The 22,311-nt window shown below is 40.0% G+C and overlaps 1 protein-coding gene across 1 annotated transcript in view; it reads right to left on the bottom strand.

The window, feature by feature from the left end:
* LOC107792021 (agamous-like MADS-box protein AGL62) overlaps positions 1-17,109 on the bottom strand; it is a 97,422-nt gene extending 80,313 nt beyond the window's left edge. Inside the window, exon 1 of the mRNA XM_075239222.1 lies at positions 16,944-17,109. Within this exon, the coding sequence (XP_075095323.1) occupies positions 16,944-17,109 (166 nt within the window). The remainder of the gene's footprint in view (positions 1-16,943) is intronic.
* Positions 17,110-22,311: the final 5,202 nt, after the last annotated feature.

The raw sequence follows: 22,311 nt of genomic DNA, 5'->3' as shown, positions 1-22,311 counted from the left end.
TGATTTTTCGTCGGGTTCTGAAAAGTGGGTCCCATGTTGACTCTTGGTTGACTTTTTCGAAAATGACTTAAATTAAGTCTCTTTCGGATTGTGAATAATTTCTAAAGCTCAAATAGAATTGTTGGTAAATAATTTGCTAGATTTGATTGGTTTGGAGAATAATTCAAAAGGAAAAGTTGTGGTCGAGTGATCATTTGTAATTGCGGAACAAGGTAAGTGTCGTGGTTAACCTTGACTTGAGGGAATAGAACCCATGAATTATTTGTTACGTGAATTTCATGTGTAATGATGTATAGGCAAGGTGACGAGTGCCTATACGTCGTCAAATTGATTATTTTCATATTTATCTGGAAATCATAAATTATTTTCTTTATCATGAGTTAATTATTATATTAATTGTTTCTCTCATATTCCTCGCCAAATATTAAGTCTTGAATTCATGCTATAATTTCTACATGCTTATTTGACTTATGTGACTTAATTGCTACTTGACATTTAGTATATCAGATATTAAATTGCCTATTTTCTCCCTGAATTTCATAATTAATTGCTTCTTGTCATTACTTGTTTCCTAAATAATTTATAAATATTGTATGCTTTGTTGCCTAATAATTGCTTATTGAATGTGGTATTTATTGGAGTATTTTTATTACATTTAAGAGTTGTTAAATTATATTGTTGGAGCGGGTTGCACGCCGCAACGGAGATGAAAATGAATATATTAGGGGATCGGGTTGCACGCCACAACGGATCATATCAATAAAAATAAATTTGTGGTCAAACTTTGAAATCTTTAAGCCTTTAGGCTTCTAGTTTTCGCCAACTGGCGATAATTCAAGCAAGGGACCTCCAAATTAAATTACGGGCATACGTCCAAGTCCCAAATCACGATACGGACCTACCGAAACTATCAAAATACCGATCCGAGTCCGTTTGCTCAAAATGTTGACCAAAGTCAACTCAGTTGAGTTTTAAGGCTCTATTTCACATTTAATCAACTTTTCATGTAAAAACTTTCCGAAATATTATACGGACTGCGCACGCAAGTCAAAAAATGATGAATAGTGCTTTTCGAGGTCTTAGAACACAGAATTAATTATTAAATTTAAAGATGACTTTTTGGGTCATCACATTCTCCACCTCTAAAACAAATATTCGTCCTCGAATAAAATTAGAAAAAATAACTAAGCTGGTGAAAAGGTGTGGATATTTACTCCTTATGTACAACTCGAACTCCCAGGTAGATGCTTCTACCGGCTGACCTTTCCATTGTACCTATAACAACCCGGCTGGTCATTTTGAGAATTTAAGTCTCGTTCGGCGGCATAAGGCCCTGAGCAGCTTCATATTATGTGTATTGACTTGCGTGCATGGTTGAATTCAATTACTAGGTGATTAGGAGTGATTTGGGATACTTAATCCCTAAAACAGAAGCTTAAGTCTTAGGATTTTGACCGTAGTTGGAACTGTGTGGATACGACTCCGGAATGGAGTTTCGTCTATTCTGTTATCTCCGTTGGATGATTTTGGACTTAGGGGCATGTGCGGATTGTGTTTTGGAGGTCTGTAGCTCATTTAGGCTGGAAATGGTGAAAGCTGAATTTTTGGAGATTTTTGACCGGAAGTGGACTTTTTGATATCGTAGTCGGAATGCAATTCCAAGAGTTGGAACAGCTCCGTTATGTTATTTAGTACTTGCCTGCAAAATTTGACGTCATTCCGGGTTTGTTAGATTGGTTTCGGCACGAGTTTTCGAAGTTGGAAGATTTGGAAATTTATAAGTTCGATTCGAGGTGTGATTCATAGTTTTAGCATTGTTTGATGTGATTTGAGACCTTGAGCGAGTCCGTGTTATGTTATGAAACTTTTTGGTATGTTTGGACGGGGTCTCGAGGAGCTTCGGGTGTGTTTCGGATGGGCTACGGGCCATTTCCTTCTATTTTTGGACTGCTGATATATGTATTGTTAGTCATATTGCATTGTCTTTATGTAGATATCATATTTCTGTTGTTCCTATACTTATACTTGTTAGTTTATTAGACCAGTTTGTGTCTTGACTATTCCTCGTCACTACTCCACCGAGGTTAGTCTTGATACTTACTGGGCACCGCTGTGGTGTGCTCATTCCACACTTATGCATATTTTTGTGCAGATCCAGGTATTTGTTCGTTAGTAAATGTGTGGGTCATTGCTGTAGAGACTCAAGGTAGATTTGCTGTTGCGCTCGCAGGCTTTGGAGTCACCTTCAAGTTTTCGTTTTGCACTATTTATTCTTATTTCTGGACAGTTGTATTTAGAAGTTTTCTAGCAAATAATCTGTAGAGCTTAAGACTTGTACTACCAGTTTTGGGAATTATAAATTTTAAGAGATTTCTATTTTAAATATTTAGATGTTATTTAAATAATGTTGTTGTTTCAATTAATGTTAGGCTTACCTAGTCCCTAAGACTAGGTGCCATCACGATACCCAAACGGAGGGAAAATTGGGTCGTGACAAGTTGGTATCAGAGCTCTAGGTTCATAGGTGCTACGAGTCATAAGCGAGTTTAGTAGAGTCTTGCGGATCAGTACGGAGACATTTGTACTTATCTTCGAGAGGCTACGGGACTATTAGGATAATTTCACTTCCTTCATTCCTATCGTGCGAGTTCATTGATCTAGAAGTTTGAACTTTTATCATTTCATTCTCTCACAGATGGTGAGGACACGAGCTGCAGTTACTAAAGACGTTGCCCCCGGAGCACATGTCGCTAGGGGCAGAGGCAGAGGCCGAAGAGGAGCACGCGCCGCAACTAAAGCACCTACCAGAGCAGCAGTTGAGAAGCCGCCAGTAGTTCCAGTTGAGGGGCAGGTACCGGAGGCGCCTGGTATTACCCCCGGACTTCAGGAGACCTTAGTACAGTTCCTGAACATGTTTGGTACATGGCTCAGGCGGGGTTGATTCCGGTTGCACCAGCTATTTCACAGACCGGGAGAGGAACCTAGACTCCCGCCGCCCACACTCTAGAGCAGTGAGTCCACATTGGTAAGGTTCCAGGTGATATGGCGACACAGCCTGTGGTTCTAGTTCAGCCCGTGGTCAGGGTAGCAGCAACTGAGGAAGAGCATCTTAGACTTGCAAGGTTCAAAAAATATGACCCTCCTATATTCAGTGGGTTGGCTTCAGAGGGTGCACAGGATTTTCTGGAGAAGTTCCATCGCATTCTCCACACTATGGGCATTGTTGAGATGCATGGGGTTGCTTTTACTACGTTCCAGCCTAAGGGAGCGGCTTATCAGTGGTGGAGGGCACATAAGTTGGGTAGTCCGGCCGAGTCAGCTTCACTTACATGGGTTCAGTTTTCAGAGATGTTCCTAAGAGAGTTTGTACCTCAGTCCCATCGAGATGTATGGCGAGCGGAGTTTGAGCAGTTGCACCAAGGCACTATGTCAGTGTCAGAGTATGTTGTTAGATTCAGTGATTTGGCCAGACATGCACCTGCTTTGGTTGCTACAGTTAGAGAGCGTGTCCGTAGATTCATTGAGGGGCTCAGGCATGATATCCAGTTCAGCATGGCTCGGGAGTTAGAGTCTGATGTTTCGTTTCAGCAGGTAGTAGGGACTGTTTGCCGTGTAGAGGGCATGTAGGATCAGGAGAGAGAGGACAGGCGGGGCCATGAGAGAGTACAGGCGAGATCAGGAGAGAGAGGATAGGGAGGCGAGGAGGCCTCGTAGACCGGAGAGATCTACTGGTCCTTATTTTGGAGGCAGGGTACGACATGGTAGAGGTTTTGTGGGTCAGCCAGTCCAGTTTGCACTTCAGGCTTCGCACAGTATTTTAGGTGCTCATGGGTCTCAGAGTACCCGTACCGCACAGTTCCCACAACCACATCAGCAGAGAGGTTGCTTCGAGTGTGGAGCTACTAACCACAGGGTGAGAGATTATTCTAGACTCCAGACAGGTGTGTCACAGCAGAGTATTCAGGCAAATAGAGGGTTCCCAAGAGGGGAAGGCCCGACCCGTTGATGTATTTCATATAGTAGGCTTAAGGCCACTACGCCAGATAATGTCATACAGGTATGCTTTTGATTTATTACAGAGAGGCACCATTCGTATTTTGATTCGGTTCTGCTTATCGGGGTGAGTTCCCCTATTTGTTGTCCTACCTATGGGTGAGTTCATGACCTAGTATTATGTTTATGTGTTTGCCCCTGTTGGGAGATTTTATGAGTGATAGCCATGTCTATCATTGTCTTAATTTATTATTGAAAGTTACGAGACTAGAAGTGAATTCATGTTGTCTATTATGGCAGGTTTGATGTGATTCCTGAGTAATTTGGTTACGATTTGTGATTTGATACTCTACCAGGGTGAGAGTTCAGTAAGTGTTGTGATTTTATTGGAAGAATTAAGTTAGTAGAAGATTTCAATTGGTATGATATGTATTCGCCTTGTGATTCTGAGTTGAGGGTGAGACCCTCGCGATTCCATGTGATTTGATATGTTTGAGTCGGGTTGTGTGCCGCGGTGGAAGTTATATCAGGATAAGATCCTTGTGATTTGTTCATATACCTTAATTCTTCCTTTTAAAATTGATTTGTAGTATGGTACTGATAGAAAGTTGTGCTTGTCGAGCTTGTTTGATATTTCCCTTATGTGTTTCTCTTTACATATTCAGTCATTTTCGTTCTGTGCTTCTTGAGTTTTAGCTTGCGGGGTGTGTCAGTTGTGACTGGTTGATTCGGGAGTATAGTTATGAGGTTTTCGTGTTTCTTGCATCATTGTCAGCATTGTGGAGGTTTGAAACGGGTTGCTAACAGATTTGAGGCTAATTACCGGTGCTGGTTTTGATTTCGGGCAACTATTGTGATCAGAAATGTTATTATGGGCCTATGTGTGGTGTGTCATGTTGTGTGGTGGTACCTTGTGGGTGTAGGCATGAGTTGTTACAGCTAGTTGAGATTGATACCGGTTATGGATTTAGAATGGCGTCTTTTGAAGATAAATGGAAGGTGAGAATTTTGACTCTAAGGCTTATCAGTGTTGATAGAAAAGATAATTTCCAATTGGGATGGTGTCATCAGGCCTATGTGGATTGGGGTGACATGGGGTCACCCACGGGTGTATGTTGGATATGTGCTTTCGGTGATTTGAGGACGTCGAGGCGATTCTTAGCATGTTCGAGGACGAACGTTTCTTTAAGAGGGGAAAGATGTAACGACCCGGCCGGTCATTTTGAGAATTTAAGTCTCGTTTGGCGGCATAAAGCCCTGAGCAGCTTCGTATTATGTGTATTGACTTGCGTACGTGGTTGAATTCAATTACCGGGTGATTCGGAGTGATTTGGGACACTTAGTCCCTAAAACGGAAGCTTAAGTCTTAGGATTTTGACAGTAGTCAGAACTATTTGGAGATGACTCCGGAATGGAGTTTCGTCGGTTTTGTTAGCTCCGTTGGGTGATTTTGGACTTAGGGGCATGTCCAAATTGTGTTTTGGAGGTCTGTTGCTCATTTAGGCTTGAAATGGCGAAAGTTGAATTTTTGGAGATTTTTTACCGGAAGTGGACTTTTGATATCGGGGTTGGAATGTGATTCCGAGAGTTGGAACAGCTCCGTTATGTTATTTGGGACTTGCCTGCAAAATTTGACGTCATTTTGAGTTGGCTCGATTGGTTTCGGCACGAGTTTTCGAAGTTGGAAGATTTGGAAATTTATAAGTTCGATTCGTGATGCGATTCGTAGTTTCGGCGTTGTTTGATGTGATTTGAGACCTCGAGCGAGTCCGTGTTAGGTTATGGAACTTGTTGGTATGTTTGGACGGGGTCCCGGAGGCCTCGGGTGTTTTCGGATGGCCTACGGGCCATTTCCTTCTATTTTTGGACTACTGATATATGTCATCTAGTTTTCTCCTCCGTGTTCGCGTTCAAGCTCTTGCGTTCACGAAGGTCTGCCTTATTCCTTCTTCGCGTTCTCATCTTTCCTTCCACGTTCGCGTAATAGAAACCAGGCCCCGAGCACTGGTGATCATTTACTCTTCGCTTGCGCGTGTCCTCTTCGCGTTCGCGTAGGTCCCTGTCCCTTGTGCTTCGCGTTCGCGTTCCTTTGCTTGCGTTCGCAAAGGGTCTTTTGGAAGCCTTCATTTTTCTTCTTCGTGAACGCGATCACCCTTCCGCGTTCGCGATGCTTTAAGACCTGGGCAGAATAAATAGTACTCTATTCCGAGGTTTTGCCATTTTGACCATTTTTGGAGTTCTAGAGCTCGGTTTTGAGCGATTCTTTGTGGGTTTTTCAAGAAAATCGACCGGGCAAGTGTTCTTCACCTAGAATTTAATATATTCCATGATTTTAACTTTATTTTTATTATTTAATTTGTGTTTTGAGTTGAGGAAAATGGTGGTTTTTGAAGAAAAATTTCAAAATGAAAAATCATCATTTGAGGGACGAATTGGTATCGGAATTTGATGATTTTAGTATGGTTGAACTCGTATCGGAATGGGTGTTCGGGTTTTGTAAAATTTGTCGGGTTCCGAGGTGCGGGCCCAAGGGTCGACTTTTGGGTCGATTTTTATATTTTTGATAAAGATTGATGCTTTATGATCCGGAATAGTTTCTTATGAGTTTTATTGTGCTTTGAAGTTATTTTGGTTAGATTTGGGCTACCCGGAGGTCATTTTACCCGAGAAGTTCATTTTAGAGTATCGGTCTGTCTTTTTTTAGGTAAGTATCTTGCCTAACTTCGTGTGGGGGAACTACCCCTTAGGATTTGAGTCTTTTATGCTAATTGTAGTCCGTGTACGCGAGGTGACGAGTACATGCTCGGATTTATTTGTGAAAAATTGGCCTTTTAGGGTTCTTAGGTCATTGTATTCACTGAATATGCAGTTGTTTTCATTATGATTACGTTTCTAAATTACTAGTTTCACCTCTACCTGTTTTAATTAGAATTAATTGCTTCATGATCCGCCCTTGATGCTTATTTGAGTCATATGTGCCTTAACTGAAATTGTTATCTCTTCTATTGCCATGTTATCTTTCCCCTAACTGCTTATCTTTATTTGAAGTTGTAGTTATCCCTTTTGTAAATGTTCACCCTTAATTGAGGTTATGGTTATCTTTTTGCCGCCTACCTTTATTTGAATTTGTGCATCTCTTTCATAATTTTTCAAACTTAAAAGAAGCTCAGATATCCTATGCCTTAGTTGATTTGCCCTTATTTGGAATTATTTGATTCGTGTTAGTTTTCTTGTTGTTGAACTGTATATTGTGGGATCATTGTTACATATTATTTTCTTCCCTGTTGAGCTGTTCTTATTACACCTAGTATTCTTTATTATGGCTATTCCTTGCGAACTAGTTTTACCGTGTCTTGCGATCGAAGGTTCTTGAGTTGATTTATTTATCGTACCCTTGTATTAGTGTTATTATTGTTGTTGTACTTGTTGTTCTTGCATATTTACTTTTGGGACTACGAGGCGGTACCTCGGGAGATCCCTCCCCCCCCCATGTCTTTCATATTTACTTTTGGGACTATGAGGCGGTACCTCGGGAGATCCCTTGTTAAGCATTTACTTTTGGGACTACGAGATGGTATCTCGGGAGTGCCCTTTTGTTGACATCTCTTTATTATGGGATTGCACGAGGTTTCTGCCCTGCTATTGTTACTATTTATATTTGCACATACTATATATATATATATATATATATATATATATATATATATATATATATATATATATATATATATATGTGTGTGTGTGTGTGTGTGTGTGTGTGTGTGTGTGTGTGTGTGTGTGTGTGTGTGTGTGTACATGCAGCGTGACAAGGTTGGATATATATATATGTGGGTTGCGCATGTGGCAAGACAAGGTGGGAACATTATTATTCACGTGTGGCGAGACAAGGCGGGCATTTACTTTACTATTGCACGTGTGGCGAGACAAGGTGGGATGTGTCAGGGATTGATTTGTGATGATTTGTGATGGCCTGGGGGCATTCTTGTTGTTGATGTTTGTGTAGTAGTACACTTACCTGTGTGAGCTTTATCTTGTGAAAGTTATGAGAAAATATTCTATATATTGTCCGTTCTTTTTCCTTATGCTTATTTGCTGGTATAGACTATGTTAGGACACTTGCACAAGCCTACACGTAGTTGAGCACTCTTATCGAATAAGAGGTTTTCTTGATATTGTTGGGCATGGATGCTCACCCTTGTTTACTTGCCTTCTATGTGAGAATGACTCTATTGGCACGTGAGTCGTCAGTGCGGTTATGAGGTGTTATGAGGGCACATGATGCCAAGTGTTAGGGTTCATGTATTAAGACCCGTGAGTTGTGATTTGTCCGAGGTTCGGTACCTCGTGGAGTTTGATGACTAAAAACCTTATGTAAAAGCGGTTGTAGTTGCTGAGTTATTACTTGTCCTTGTTGTATTTGTGATTCCGGATTTAGGTTGTGTTCCGTTCACTTTTCTGTGTCATTTTTATGGTATCCCGCTGATACTTGTGGTTTCCTTTCTTATTGCAATTACTGTATTGTTAGTCATATTGCATAGTCTTTATGTAGATATCATATTTCTGTTGTTCCTATACTTATACTTGTTCAGTTTATTAGACCAGTGGATGTTTTCACTGTTCCTCGTCACTACTCCACCGAGGTTAGTCTTGATACTTACTGGGCACCGCTGTGGTGTGCTCATTCTACACTTCTGCATAGTTTTGTACAGATCCAGGTATTTGTTCATTAGTAGCTGTGTGGGTCGTTACTGTGGAGACTCAAGGTAGACCTGCTGCTGTGCTCGCAGGCTTCGAAGTCACCTTCAAGTTTTCGTTTTGCACTGTTTATTCTTATTTCTCGACAGTTGTATTTAGAAGTTTTCTAGCAAACACTCTGTAGAGCTTATGACTTGTACTACCGGTTTTGGGAATTGTAAATTTTAAGAGATTTCTATTTCAAATTGTTAGATGTTATTTAAATAATGTTGTTATTTCAATTAATGTTAGGCTTACCTAGTCACTAAGACTAGGTGCCATCACGATACCCAAACGGAGGGGAAATTGGGTCGTGACAGTACCCGAACTGAAGGATAACTCTTAGACCTCATTTGTCGGACCTGCCGGGATAGAATAGCTACTGGTTCCTCTTCATAAGTCAAATCTTTGTCCAATTGGACTGAACTGAAATCTAACACATGGGACGGATCACCATGATATTTCTGGAGCATAGACACATGGAACACCGGATGAACCGCTGATAAACTAGATGGTAATGCAAGCCAGTAGGCTACTTCGCCCACCCTTTCAAGTATTTCGAAGGGTCCTATATACCTAGGGCTCAACTTGCCCTTCTTTCCGAACCTCATTACACCTTTCATAGGTGAAACCCGGAGAAATACTCTTTCTCCAACCATGAATGCAATATCACGAACTTTACGGTCGGCATAACGCTTTTGCCTAGACTGAGCTATGGGAAGTCGATCCTGAATAACCTTGACCTTATCCAAGGCATCCTGTACCAAATCGGTACCCAACAACCGAGCCTCTCCTGGTTCAAACCAGCCAACTGGCGATTGGTATCGCCTTCCGTATAATGCCTCATATGGAGCTATCTGAATGCTCGACTGGTAGCTATTATTATAAGCAAACTCCGCAAGTGGTAAGAATTGATCCCAAGAGCCTCCAAAGTCTATAACACAAGCACGAAGCATATCTTCCAATATCTGAATGATGTGCTCTGACTGTCCGTCTGTCCGTGGATGAAATGATGTGCTCAACTCAACCCGCGTGTCTAACTCACGCTGTACAGCTCTCTAGGAGTGTGAGGTAAACTGCGTACCTCGATCTGAAATAATAGACATGGGCACACCGTGAAGGTGGACAATCTCATGAATGTAAATTTCATCTAACTGCTCTGAAGAATAGGTAACTGCAACTGGAATGAAATGTGCTGACGTGCTCAACCTGTCCACAATGACCCAAACTGCATTAAATTTTCTCTGAGTCCGTGGGAGCCCAACATCAAAATCCATAGTGATACGCTCCCACTTCCACTCGGGAATTTCTAACTTTTGAAGCAAACCACCAGGTCTCTGATGCTCGTACTTGACTTGCTGACAATTTAGACACTGAGCTACATATGCAACTATATCCTTCTTCATTCTCCTCCACCAATAATGTTGCCGCAAATCTTGATACATTTTGGCGGCACCTGGATGAATAGAATACCTGGAACTATAGGCCTCTTCCAGAATTAATTCATGACGCCCACACATTAGGCACACAAATATGACCCTGCATTCGCAGAACTCCATCTTCCCCCACGGTAACTTGTTTGGCATCACCGTGCCGCACCGTGTCCTTAAGGACAAGTAAATGAGGATCATCATACTGTCACTTTCTGATGCGCTCATATAAAGAAAACCGAGCGACTGTGCAAGCTAGAACCCGACTGGGTTCTGAAATATCTAACCTCACGAACTGATTAGCCAAAGTCTGAACATCTGCAGCTAACGGCCTCTCACCAACCAAAATATACACAAGGCTGCCCATGCTCACAGCCTTTCTACTCAAATCATGGCCTTTTCAGGGTGATACAAAATATTGATATCATAGTCCTTCAACAGCTCCAACCATCTTCTCTACCTCAAATTCAGATCCTTTTGTTTGAACAGATATTGTAAGCTATGATGATCAGTAAATACCTCACACGAGACACCGTAAAGGTAATGCCTCCAAATCTTCAGCGCATGAACAATGGCTACTAATTCTAAGTCATGAACAGGATAATTCTTCTCGTGAACTTTCAATTGCCACGACGCTTATGCAATAACCCTGCCATCTTGCATTAATACTGCACCAAGCCCAATATGAGATGCATCACAATATACCGTATAAGATCCTGAACCTGTGGGTAATACCAACACTGACGTCGTAGTTAAAGCAGTCTTGAGCTTCTGAAAGCTCAACTCACACTCGTCTAACCATCTGAATGGGGCACCTTTCTAGGTCAGTCTGTTCAATGGGTTTGCTATAGATGAAAACCCTTCCACGAACCAACGAAAATAACCTGCCAAACCTAGGAAACTCCGGATCTCTGTAACTGAAGTAGGTCTAGGCCAATTCTGAATAGCCTCAATCTTATTAAGATCCACCTTTATGCCTTCTCCGATACAACATGCCCCAAAAAGGCAACTGAGTTTAACCAAAACTCGCATTTTGAAAATTTAGCATATAACTAATTATTCTTCAATGTCTGAAGCACACTCCAAAGATCCCGCTCATGCTCCTCTCAATTGTTGGAGTAAATCAAGATATCATCAATGAATACAACCACAAAAGAATCCAAATAGGGCTTGAAAACTCGATTCATCAAATCCATAAATGTTGCTGGGGCATTTGTCAACCCAAAAGACATCACTAGGAATTTGTAATGCCCATACCGAGTTCGAAAAGTTATATTAGGGACATCAGATGCCCTAATCATCAACTGATTGTAACCAGACCTCAAGTCGATCTTGAAAACACCTTGGCACCCTGAAGCTGATCGAATAAGTCATTAATTCTTTGCAGTGGATATTTGTTCTTGATAGTAGCCTTGTTCAACTGTCGATAATCTATACACATTCGCATTGAACCATCTTTCTTCTTCACAAATAATACTGGTGCATCCCAGGGAGATACACTGGGTCTAATGAATCCCTGATCAAGCAAGTCTTTTAACTGCTCCTTCAATTCTTTCAACTCTAGCGGGGCCATACGGTATGGTGAGATAGAAATGGGCCGAGTGCCCGGAGCTAAATCAATACAGAAGTCAATATCTCTGTCGGGTGGCATTCCCAGCAAATTTGCAGGAAATACTTTTGGAAATTCACGAACAACTGATACTGAGTCCATAGAAGGAACATCCGCACTGGGATCGTGAATATAAGCCAAAAAGGCTAGACACCCTTTCTCGACCATACGCCGAGCCTTCATATAAGAAATAACCCCGCTAAGAATGACCAAGAGTTCCTTTCCACTATAACCGAGGTAACCCCGGCATGGCTAGGGTCACCGTCTTGGCATGACAATCCAATATAGCATGATACGGTGACATCTAATCCATACGCAAGATGACATCAAAATCCACCATATTAAGAAGTAGAAGATCCACCTAGTCTCAAGACTACCAATAATGATCACACACGAACGATAGACATGATCTACTACAACAGAGTCTCCCACAGTGTAGATACACACACAGATGCACTTAGAGAATCATAAGGCACAACCAAATATGAAGCAAAGTAGGAGGACACATAGGAATAAATAGATCCTGGATCAAATAGAACTGAAGCATCTCTATGGAAAACTGGAATAATACCTGTGATCACGGCATCGGATGACTAGGCCTCAGGCCTAGTTGGAAAAGCATAAAATCGGGATTGGGCACCACCACTCTGAACTGCGTCTCTGGGATGGCCTTTAACTAGCTGGCCTCCACCTCTAACGGCCTGACCATCAGGCCTAGTTGGAAAAGCATAAAATCGGGGTTGGGCCCCACCACTCTGAACTGCGTCTCTGGGATGGCCTTTAACTAGCTAGCCTCCACCTCTAACGGCCTGACCTCCACCTCTGATGGCTTGACCTCCACCTCTAGCTGCCTGACCACTACCTCTATCTGGCTGAGCAGGCGGTGAAGCAACCGGTGCTGGTATGATGGCACGAGAATCCTACCGAGATCTGTTACTTGACAACCTAGGGCAATACCTCCTGATGTGGCCAATGTTGCCACACTCATAACATCCATCCAGATGCCGTGGCTGCTGAAGCTGAAGCTGACCCGAACGGTCCAGATAACCGTTGTAGTGACTCTGGAGTGGTGGCGCATTGATAGGAGCTGAATGTGCACTAAATGTTGGTTGCCCGGAGTAAGGTATAATAGGAATGTGACTCCATGAAGCACTAGGAGATGCCTGAAATGCTGAATAAAATGGTCTGGAAGGATGACCTCTACCAAAATTACCCCTGCCTCCAGACGAGGAACCACTGAAACCACCGAACTGACGAGGCCTCTTATCATACCTCTGCTCTCTCTCCTGTGTAAGAACCACCTCGATCCTCCTTGTGACATTAGCATCCGCCTGAAAGGAAATCTCACCTCCGGCCTCCTTAGCCATCTGAAGCCTGATAGGGTGAGTGAGCCCCTCAATAAACCTCCTCAGTCTCACTCCCTCAGTAGGTAGTAAAAGGAGAACATGATGGGCTAAATCCACAAAATGGGATTCATACTAAGTAACAGTCATACTGCCTTGTTGTAGACGCTCAAATTGCATGCGGTAATCCTCTCTCAATGTGATAGGGAAGAACTTCTCTAGAAATAGTCATGAAAACTGCTCCCAAGTCAATGCAGGTGATCCAACTGGTATGGCCAATGTATAATCTCTCCACCACCTCTTGGCGGAACCCGTCATCTAAAATACAGCAAAATCGACCCCATTGGTCTCAACTATACCCATGTTCCGCAGCACCTCATGGCAGCAGTCAAGATAATCCTGTGGGTCCTCAGAAGGTGTACGACTGAAGTGAACTGGAAAGAGCTTGGTAAACTTATCCAGTCTTAATAAGGCCTTAAAAGACCTGGCAATCCTATCATCGGCCTGTGCCGCAACAACTGGCCGAACTACCCCAACCGGCGGGGCTGCTAGAGCCTGATTCTGGGGAGCCATCTGCTCCGGAGCAGGAGTAGTGGGAGTTTGTACTCCTCCCCTAGCCTGTGAGATGACTGGTGCCACTGGAAATGTACCATTCTAGGCCACGCCCTCCATAAGACTTACCAAATGGACTAGAGCATCCTGAAGCACTAGAGTAGCTATGAATCCTTCCGGGACCTGAACTGGTCCAACTGGTACAGTCTGAACTGGAACCTCCTCCTGAAGATCCACTTGAGGTTCTACAACAGGTGTGGCTTCTCAAGCTCTAGACTGAGCTCTACCTCTACCTCGGCCTCTAGCACGACCTCGGCCTCGACCTTTACCCATGGCCATAGTTTCCAACGGGGGCTCTGGTCCCTGTCCGTGGGTAGATGTATTATGTGTTCTCGCCATCTGCGAGAGAATAAGAATAGAATGGTTCAATTATCGATGATAGAATAAAATTGCACGACAGGATAAGAAAGAAGTGATATTGTTCCTAAACTTTATAGCCTCTCAAAGATAAGTGCATACGTCTCCGTACCGATCCTTCAGACTTTACTAAGTTTGCTCGTGACTCATGAGACCTACGTAACCTAGTGCTTTGATACCAACTATCATGACCTGAAATTCCCACCTTCGGGACCGTGATGGTGCCTAACATTTCACTTGCTAGGCAAGCTAACGTTAAAATATAATTAGCCATTTTAAACAAAATTTTAAATTAATTAATAACAAGAAAACAACTATGAAAATAAAGTCTGAAATAAAGTGAATATTCCATAATAATCGTGATATCTAAATACCATCCCAGAACTGGAGTCATAAGTGCACGAGCTTCGAGAATAATACAAATAAGGGTCTGAATAAAATAAAGTTGTCTGAAAGGAAACACACAGCTAAAATAAAATAGACATGGATTTTAGAACTGCAGACGTTGTGCAGTTATACCTCAAGTCTCTGGACCAACTCCGAAATCTATACAAGAAGTGCAGAGTGAAATATCAGGATAATTGACCCCATGCACTGGTAAGTGCCGAGCCTAACCTCGACGAAGTAGTGACGAGGCTAAGGCAGGTCACTTACATTAACCTGTATGCAATAATAGTAATAACAACAATAATAGAAATAAATCAGGTAACTCATTTTAACAGTTGAAGGCAACTCAGCAGGCATAACCAATTATTATTTCAATCAATTTCCATTGTGGTGTGCAACCCGATTCCACAATATATTCATATTCAATTATGTTGCGGCGTGCAACCTGATCCCACAATATATTCATATTCAACTCTGTTGCGGCGTGCAACCCGATCCCAATATATCTTTTCAATCAATTCTGTTGCAGCGTGCAACCTGCTCCTCCAATATATTTATTTCAATCAATTCTGTTGCGGCGTGCAACCCGCTCCTCCAATATATTCATTTCAATCAATTCTGTTGCGGCATACAACATGTTCCTCCAATATATTCACTTTCATTTACCAATTCTTGTAAAAGAAATTACTCCAATAAATGCAACAGTTAATATGAAATTATAAGACAACAAGCATACAATAATTATGATTTATTAGAAATAAGTGATGACAAGTAGCAATTAATTGTGAAAATTAAGGATGTAATAGGCATTTTAATAATTAGTATGCTAAACGTCAAGTGGCAATTAAGTCACATAAATCAAATAAGCATGTAGCAATTATAGCATGGATTCAAGGCATGATATTGAGCAAAGAACACAAGAAAAACAATTAATATAATAATTAATTCATGATTTAAAATAATTTATGATTTTATTTTCAAGTAATTATGCAGACAATTAATTTGACGACGTATAGACACTCGTCACCTCGCCTATATGTCAAATTAATTCTTATGTCAAATGGACCTTCAAATCTTAAATTTTCGCTTTTTGGAAAGTTTTACAAAAAATCCAATTTCTCCCATCTAAATCCGAAATAAATTATGAATATAGACTTAGATTATGAAATATAATCACTATATGATAAAGAACACTTACCCAATTCGAAATCGTGAAAAACTCCTTTGAAATCGCCCCTAAACCGAGTTCTAATTGAGGGTTTGTGAAAAATGGTAAAAATCCTGTTTTAGTTCTGTTTTAAGGTCTGGGCGTCACGCCTTCTTCGCGTTCGCGAAGAGCCTATATTCGCGATGAGCAGCAGCCCGAGTGGCTTTCACGTTCGCGAGTCCTCCTTCATGTTCGCGAAGGCTTCTCCCCCCTGGCCTTCGTGTTCGCGTAGAATAAACAACAATTCCCCCTCCCCAGATCACAAGCCTACGCGTTCGCGGGAAGCTGGACGCGTTCGCGAAGGGTAAGGCCCCCCATTGCTTCGCGTTCGCGACCCAGCTATCATGTTCTTGATGAATAAAATTCCCCTGTCCCAAATTCCTCTTCGCATTCGCGATGAAGGCGTCGCGTTTGCGAAGCATATGACACCAGAAACCAACAGAAGTCCCAAAAACCAGATGTTTCACAGAATTAAGGTGTGTAGGCTATCCGAAACTTACCCGAGCCCTCGGGGACCCAAACCAAATATGCACACAAGTCCAAAAACCTCATACGAACTCGTTCGCGCGAACAAAATACAAAAATAATGCCTAGAACTACGAATCAGACACCAAATCAAATAAAATTTTCAATAAAACTCTAAAACTTTTATTTTCACAACCGAACGTCTGAATCATGTCAAATCAACTCCGTTTCTTACCAAATTCGACAGACAAGTCATAAATGACATAACGGATCTATAAAAATTTTCAGAACTCGAATCCGACCCCGATATCAATAAAAGTCAATTTGTGGTCAAATTTTAAAATCTTTAAGCCTTTAGGCTTCTAGTTTTCGTCAGCTGGCGATAATTCAAGTTAGGGACCTACAAATTAAATTTTGGGTATACGCCCAAGTCCTAAATTATGATACGACCTACTGGAACTATCAAAATACTGATCCGAGTCCGTTTGCTCAAAATATTGACCAAAGTCAACTCAGTTGAGTTTTAAGGCTCTATTTCACATTTTAATCAATTTTTCATATAAAAACTTTCTAAAAAATTATACGGACTGCGCACACAAGTCGAAAAATAATGAATAGTGCTTTTCGATGTCTTAGAACACATAATTAATTATTAAATTTAAAGATAACCTTTTGGGTCATCACATTGAGATCACGAACACTAGCATTTCGATGAGCCACAATGAGCTGGTTATGAGAGTTCCTTGTGAGAAACCTATCCACTACCAAATCCACTCTAGGGTGGCCAAATGAGTAAACTTTCTTGCCTGGGGAAAATACCACAAGGGCGACTTCAGCACCACATAGTGTACAAAGGTCACTAGCCTTCTTGAAGAGACCAGCACGACGCTTAGAGAAAGTCACTTGCAAATTACTCTCGTTCTGCATCTTCACCATATCAACCTTTTGGCGACCCTTACTCCTTTTTGCCATGGCTAATTAAACACTCGAGATTTGAGAAACAAAGAAATTGGTGATTTTGAGTCTCAACACCAAGAGCTTTATGTAAGAAACTGTTATTTTTCATTCTCATTGTAATTGTTTTAGGTAAATGAATTCAAATAACTTGGGAGTCTAGAAACTTATGTTGTTTCTTTTTTTGAAGGATTTGAACCAAACCCATTTTGCCTCCATTCTTTGTTTCTTTTTCTCGCTAGCGCCAGTTTTTAATGATCATAATTAGACAATAAATATTTTCTTAGTTTGAGTATTGCAGTTGGCCACCATTTTATTTGAGAACAAGTTGAAAAATAATATTAAAAAGAAAATACTAAATGATCTGTATAACCTTTTGTTTTGAAAAGATGTTGTTTAACTAGGCTATTCTATTGTTTGAGGAAAATGAAATCAAATAACTTGGGCGTGCAAAAATTTATGTTCTTTCTTTTTAAAAGGACTTGAACCAAACCCATTTGGCCTTCATTCATTGTTTCTGTCTCGACAGCACTAGTCCTTAATGATCATAATTAGACAATACATATTTTTTCTTAATTAGAATTATGTTATTGGATTGCACTTGGCCACCATTTTATTTGAGTAACAAGTTAAAAAATAGTTTTAAAAAAGAAAATATTAAATAATCAATATAACCTTTTATTTTGCTAATATGTTATTTACGTAATTGTTGAGATATTTGATGTGTCAGAGCAAGTGTAAGAGGGCGTTTATAAAAGTTATAATTTATTCCAAGTTAAAGTTTAGGTGTTTTTAATTACTAAATTCTTTCACTTGTCATGAGTATTAGGATTAGGTTTTATAAGGGGAGTCGTAGAAATATATAACATTTTCCGGAGTATCTAAAGCATCAACCGTGAGGAGTTTATTTTGTAAAAATTTTCAAATTACTCAACAATTACTTTAAGATTTTAAATCGAAATGCTCAAATATTTTCATACTTTAATATGAGTAAGAGAATAGATACTTTCACACTATCTAAGGCTTATGATGATGTAAGGTCATTTTCTAAACAAGACTAACAAGAAAATATCCATAGAACTAGACCAGACTTCGAATGTACAGAAAATTAAAGCATCATAGGAAATATTTGTTTACCTTCATTTTACATATGAACTTATTAAAACTTAGACGATAAAAGTGCTATGTATTTTCATCACTTCCGTATAAAGAATGATGGTAATATGTATTTTATGGATATTTTCTTGAGTAGTCTTGCTTAGCTAAACCTTCCGTCATAAGCCTTAAATAATATGAAAATATTTATTCGCTTACTCGTATTGAAGTATGAAAATATTTGAGCATTTCGATTGAAATATTAAGGTAATTAGTGAGTAATTTTGAACTTTTACAAAATAAACTCCTCATGAGATGCTTTACAAAATAAGCTCCTCATGAGATGCTTTAGGCACTCCATAGAGAAATATTATATATCTCTACCGGCTTTACTCGTAAAACCTAATCCTAATACTCACGACAAGTGAACGAATTTTGTAATCCAAACCATAGGTGTAACGACCCAATTTCACATATAGGTCGTGATGGCACCAAACATCACAGTCAGGCAAGCCAACTAGTGATTTAAACATATATTCATTTTTTTAAAAATTATTCGAGTAACTAAACTCTTTTTACTTGCAAGAATTAAGAACAATATGAAAGATCTGATAAATTAAAACCAAGAAAATAATTAAATCCAAAATTCTACTAGCTAGTGTATGTGCCAAGACCTGGTGTCACAAGTGTATGAGCATCTAGTAGATTATACAAAAATTCTAAATATTGTCTGAAATAAAATAGACAGAATATAAAATACAAGAAGAGGCATTAGTTGCTGCAGAACGGTTCAGAAAGTCAGCTCACAACTAAGCCTCGGGATAACGTGGGTACGCGTCGGTGGGTCCACTTATAGCACCTGTCTCAGGTCCTGCACAAAAAGTGCAGCAAGCGTAGCATGAGTACGTAAACATCGTTTACCCATTAAGTATCAAGCCTAATCTCGAAGAAGTAGTGACGAGAGGTCGACTTTGACAGTCACTATGGGTCAATAATATTAAAAATAAAAATATTTAATTAAACATGATTTACATGAACAACAATAATTTCCTTAACAAACAGAATCAAATAAATTCTCAAATTTCAATAATTTTTAATTTATCAATTAGCTTCACAAGCTGCAATAAAATGTCAAGATATCATGTAATTATTATTAATAGGCATGATTTCTGCCGAGGTCGTTCGGCCCTATCCAGAGTATCGTGTACACTGTCGAGGGACGTGCGACACGGTCCATAGATGCTTCTATACTGTCGAGGCGTTCGGCCCGCTCCACAAGAAAATAGGATATTTTCTTATGAACCTCCGGAATGAGAAGTCATTATTATAAGGCTAACACATAAGGATGTACAATTTCTATTAACAGTTAAATAATTTGTACAAAAATTCAATTATTCGAAATTCAGTCTTTTACTATTTCTTCTAACAATTCACAATATAATTCCAATAATTTAATTAAATAAAAGATGTAATTATCACAAGTAATTCATGATTTTGAGTCCTAAACTACCTGGTCATAGCATAATTAGTAGTTACGCCCGGACTCTCGTCACCACATGTGTACGTAGCCTCCACAGTTAGTAACAACTATTACTTTAAATCACCTATGGGGTAAATTCCCTCTTACAAGGTTAGATAAGAGACTTACCTCGTCTCAAAGTCCACTTCCCGATCACAATGTCACGTTAAAATCTCAATTCGATGCCGAAAAATCCAAAATTATCCAAATGTTATACAAAATAATTAATACATGCTCAATAATTCAAAATTAGACTATTAATTAATTGCCCGACCCAAAATGGTAAAATTCCTAAATTTCACCCCGGGCCTACGTGCCCGGATTCCAGAAATTTTTGGAGGAAATCATTACCTATAATCCCAAGAACTCAAATATACAATTTCCATCCAATTCCATAATAACCATTTTCGTGGCTAAAATCTCATTTTTATAAAAATCTAGGTTTTTCATCTAAACCCTTGATTTTCAAAATTTACAGGTTATAATCTATCCATAATCTATGTATTTAACTCAAAGTGTGTAGAATTAACTTACCTTCAAGTTACTAGTTGAAATCCCCTCTCAAAAAACTCCAAAATCGCCCAAGAATGGAGAGAAATGGGCAAAAATGGCTATTTTTCCCGTTCTTTAAGCGTTCTACCCAACAAGCCTTTCACTTCTGCAGCTCCGCATCTGCGGAAATACCCTCGCAGATGCAGTTTTCCCCCTTAGCCGGCTCGCCCGCTTTTGCGGTCAGCGGCTCGCACCTGCGAGACCGCTTTTGTGGTCAAACGTCGCACCTGCGCCTTATTCCGCACCTGCGCTTCTTCCTTTCGTACTTGCACCTTTATAGGTGCAGTTCCTTTCTCGCATCTGCATTGGCCAACGACCCCTCCTCGTCTTCGCACCTGTGACTCATGGCTCGCACCTGCGACTGCCCTTGCGCAGGTGCGATCGTACCAGAAGCAGAAAGCTTCAGCTTTTCTCCCAAGTCCAAAATTGGTCTGAACCTCATCTGGTTAACGCTTGAGGCCCCTGGGCCCCCGCCCGAACATACCAACAAGTTTGAAATCATAAAACGGATTCGCTCGAACCCTCGGAACGTGTAAAACAACATCAAAACTAAGAATCATACCCCAAACCAAATTGATTCAACTTAGAAATTTCAAATTCTTCAAACTTACTCCGAACGCGCCGAAACATACTTAAACTACTCGGAATGACACTAAATTTTGCGTGCAAGTCTTAAATCGCCATATTGAGCTATTTCCAGGCTTGAAATTTCAAAAGGACCTCATTTACTCCAAACCTACTCCAAACCAAATTTTAAGAACCTTAAACCATTAAATAGTTCATTTTCACTATTAAGCGCTGAAACGCTCCCGGGTCGTCCGAAACCCGATTCGAACATACGCCCAAGTCCAAAATCATCATACGAACCTATTGCAACCATCAAATCCCGATTCTGGGGTTATTTTCTAAAAATATTGACTGAAGTCAAACTTGGATTTTTAAAACCAAATTAAGGAACTAAGTGTTCCGATTTCAACCCGAACACTTTCAAATCCCGAATCAACCATCCCCGCAAGTTATCAATTAGTAAAAGCACATACTGAAAGTTTTATTTAGGGGAATGGGGTTCTAAAAGTCAAAACGACCGGTTGGGTCGTTACAATAGGTTATGTAATCCTTGGATTAACTTGTAACCTTTATATACTCGTAAATATTTTGATATTTGTTGTGACATATTGTACATGTCTAAAATGAGGGAGCAAATTATGTCAAAAAGCATAGTATCCAACTCATCAAACTGATCATTTTAGGGAAAGTTGTTGACAAATGCAAAACTCGTGTTATTAAAATAAAAGCTTATATTGATCATTTAACATCTTCTTTTTTAATTCTAAGATTAAATTCCTAGGATTGTACATAACTCAAAATCTCTACAACTTAGGAGCAAACATCTTGGTTTTAGAGCGTCCAGTCCTTAACTAATAGGCTCTAGAGCAACTCTTTTAGACGAGGTGGAACGATTTCACAAATGCGAAATCATCAGATTGTAAGTAAATAAACTTATCTTTATACGTAATTCAGAAACAAAAACCTCATTTTGATTGTGTTCCCTATGAAATTTCCACAAAAAGTGATTTTTGTTTTACTCTATTTTGTTATACCTCTTTCCAACTTGCATTTCTAGCAGTGATTTTAAAGAGGCTGGTTGAGATACATAATAACAAGCAGAATAGAAGAAAATAATGTAAAATGTTTCACCTGAAAGTGACTGCCTTATTAACGGATGACAGCAGAAAGCATACTCATCAGTAAAGAAAAAAAAAGAATTGACAAGAGCAGATAGCTGCATAGCCAATAATCAAGTAAAACAAAAAAGATCCAAATTTTATTTTGATACTCAGGCAAGACAGCAGTATAAGTAACAAATATTCCAAGGTCAAATAATTATCTACATTATTGAAAAGACTCGCTTTCCTTTATCAATATGTCCACAAAGCAGATATTCAGAAAATCAGAGTAATATCTTTACTCTCAGCAACGGAAAACTGTAACCTAACGATTTTGTTGCTACAATGTAATATTTCAAATAAAAACTATGTGTGGAACGATGGCAG

The sequence above is a fragment of the Nicotiana tabacum genome, chromosome 19 (genome assembly GCF_000715075.1).
Source record: "Nicotiana tabacum cultivar K326 chromosome 19, ASM71507v2, whole genome shotgun sequence".
In the NCBI taxonomy this organism is placed as follows: Eukaryota; Viridiplantae; Streptophyta; class Magnoliopsida; order Solanales; family Solanaceae; genus Nicotiana; species Nicotiana tabacum.
Note: the sequence above shows the minus strand (reverse complement) of the source record. Positions and strands in the feature narration are given on the sequence as shown.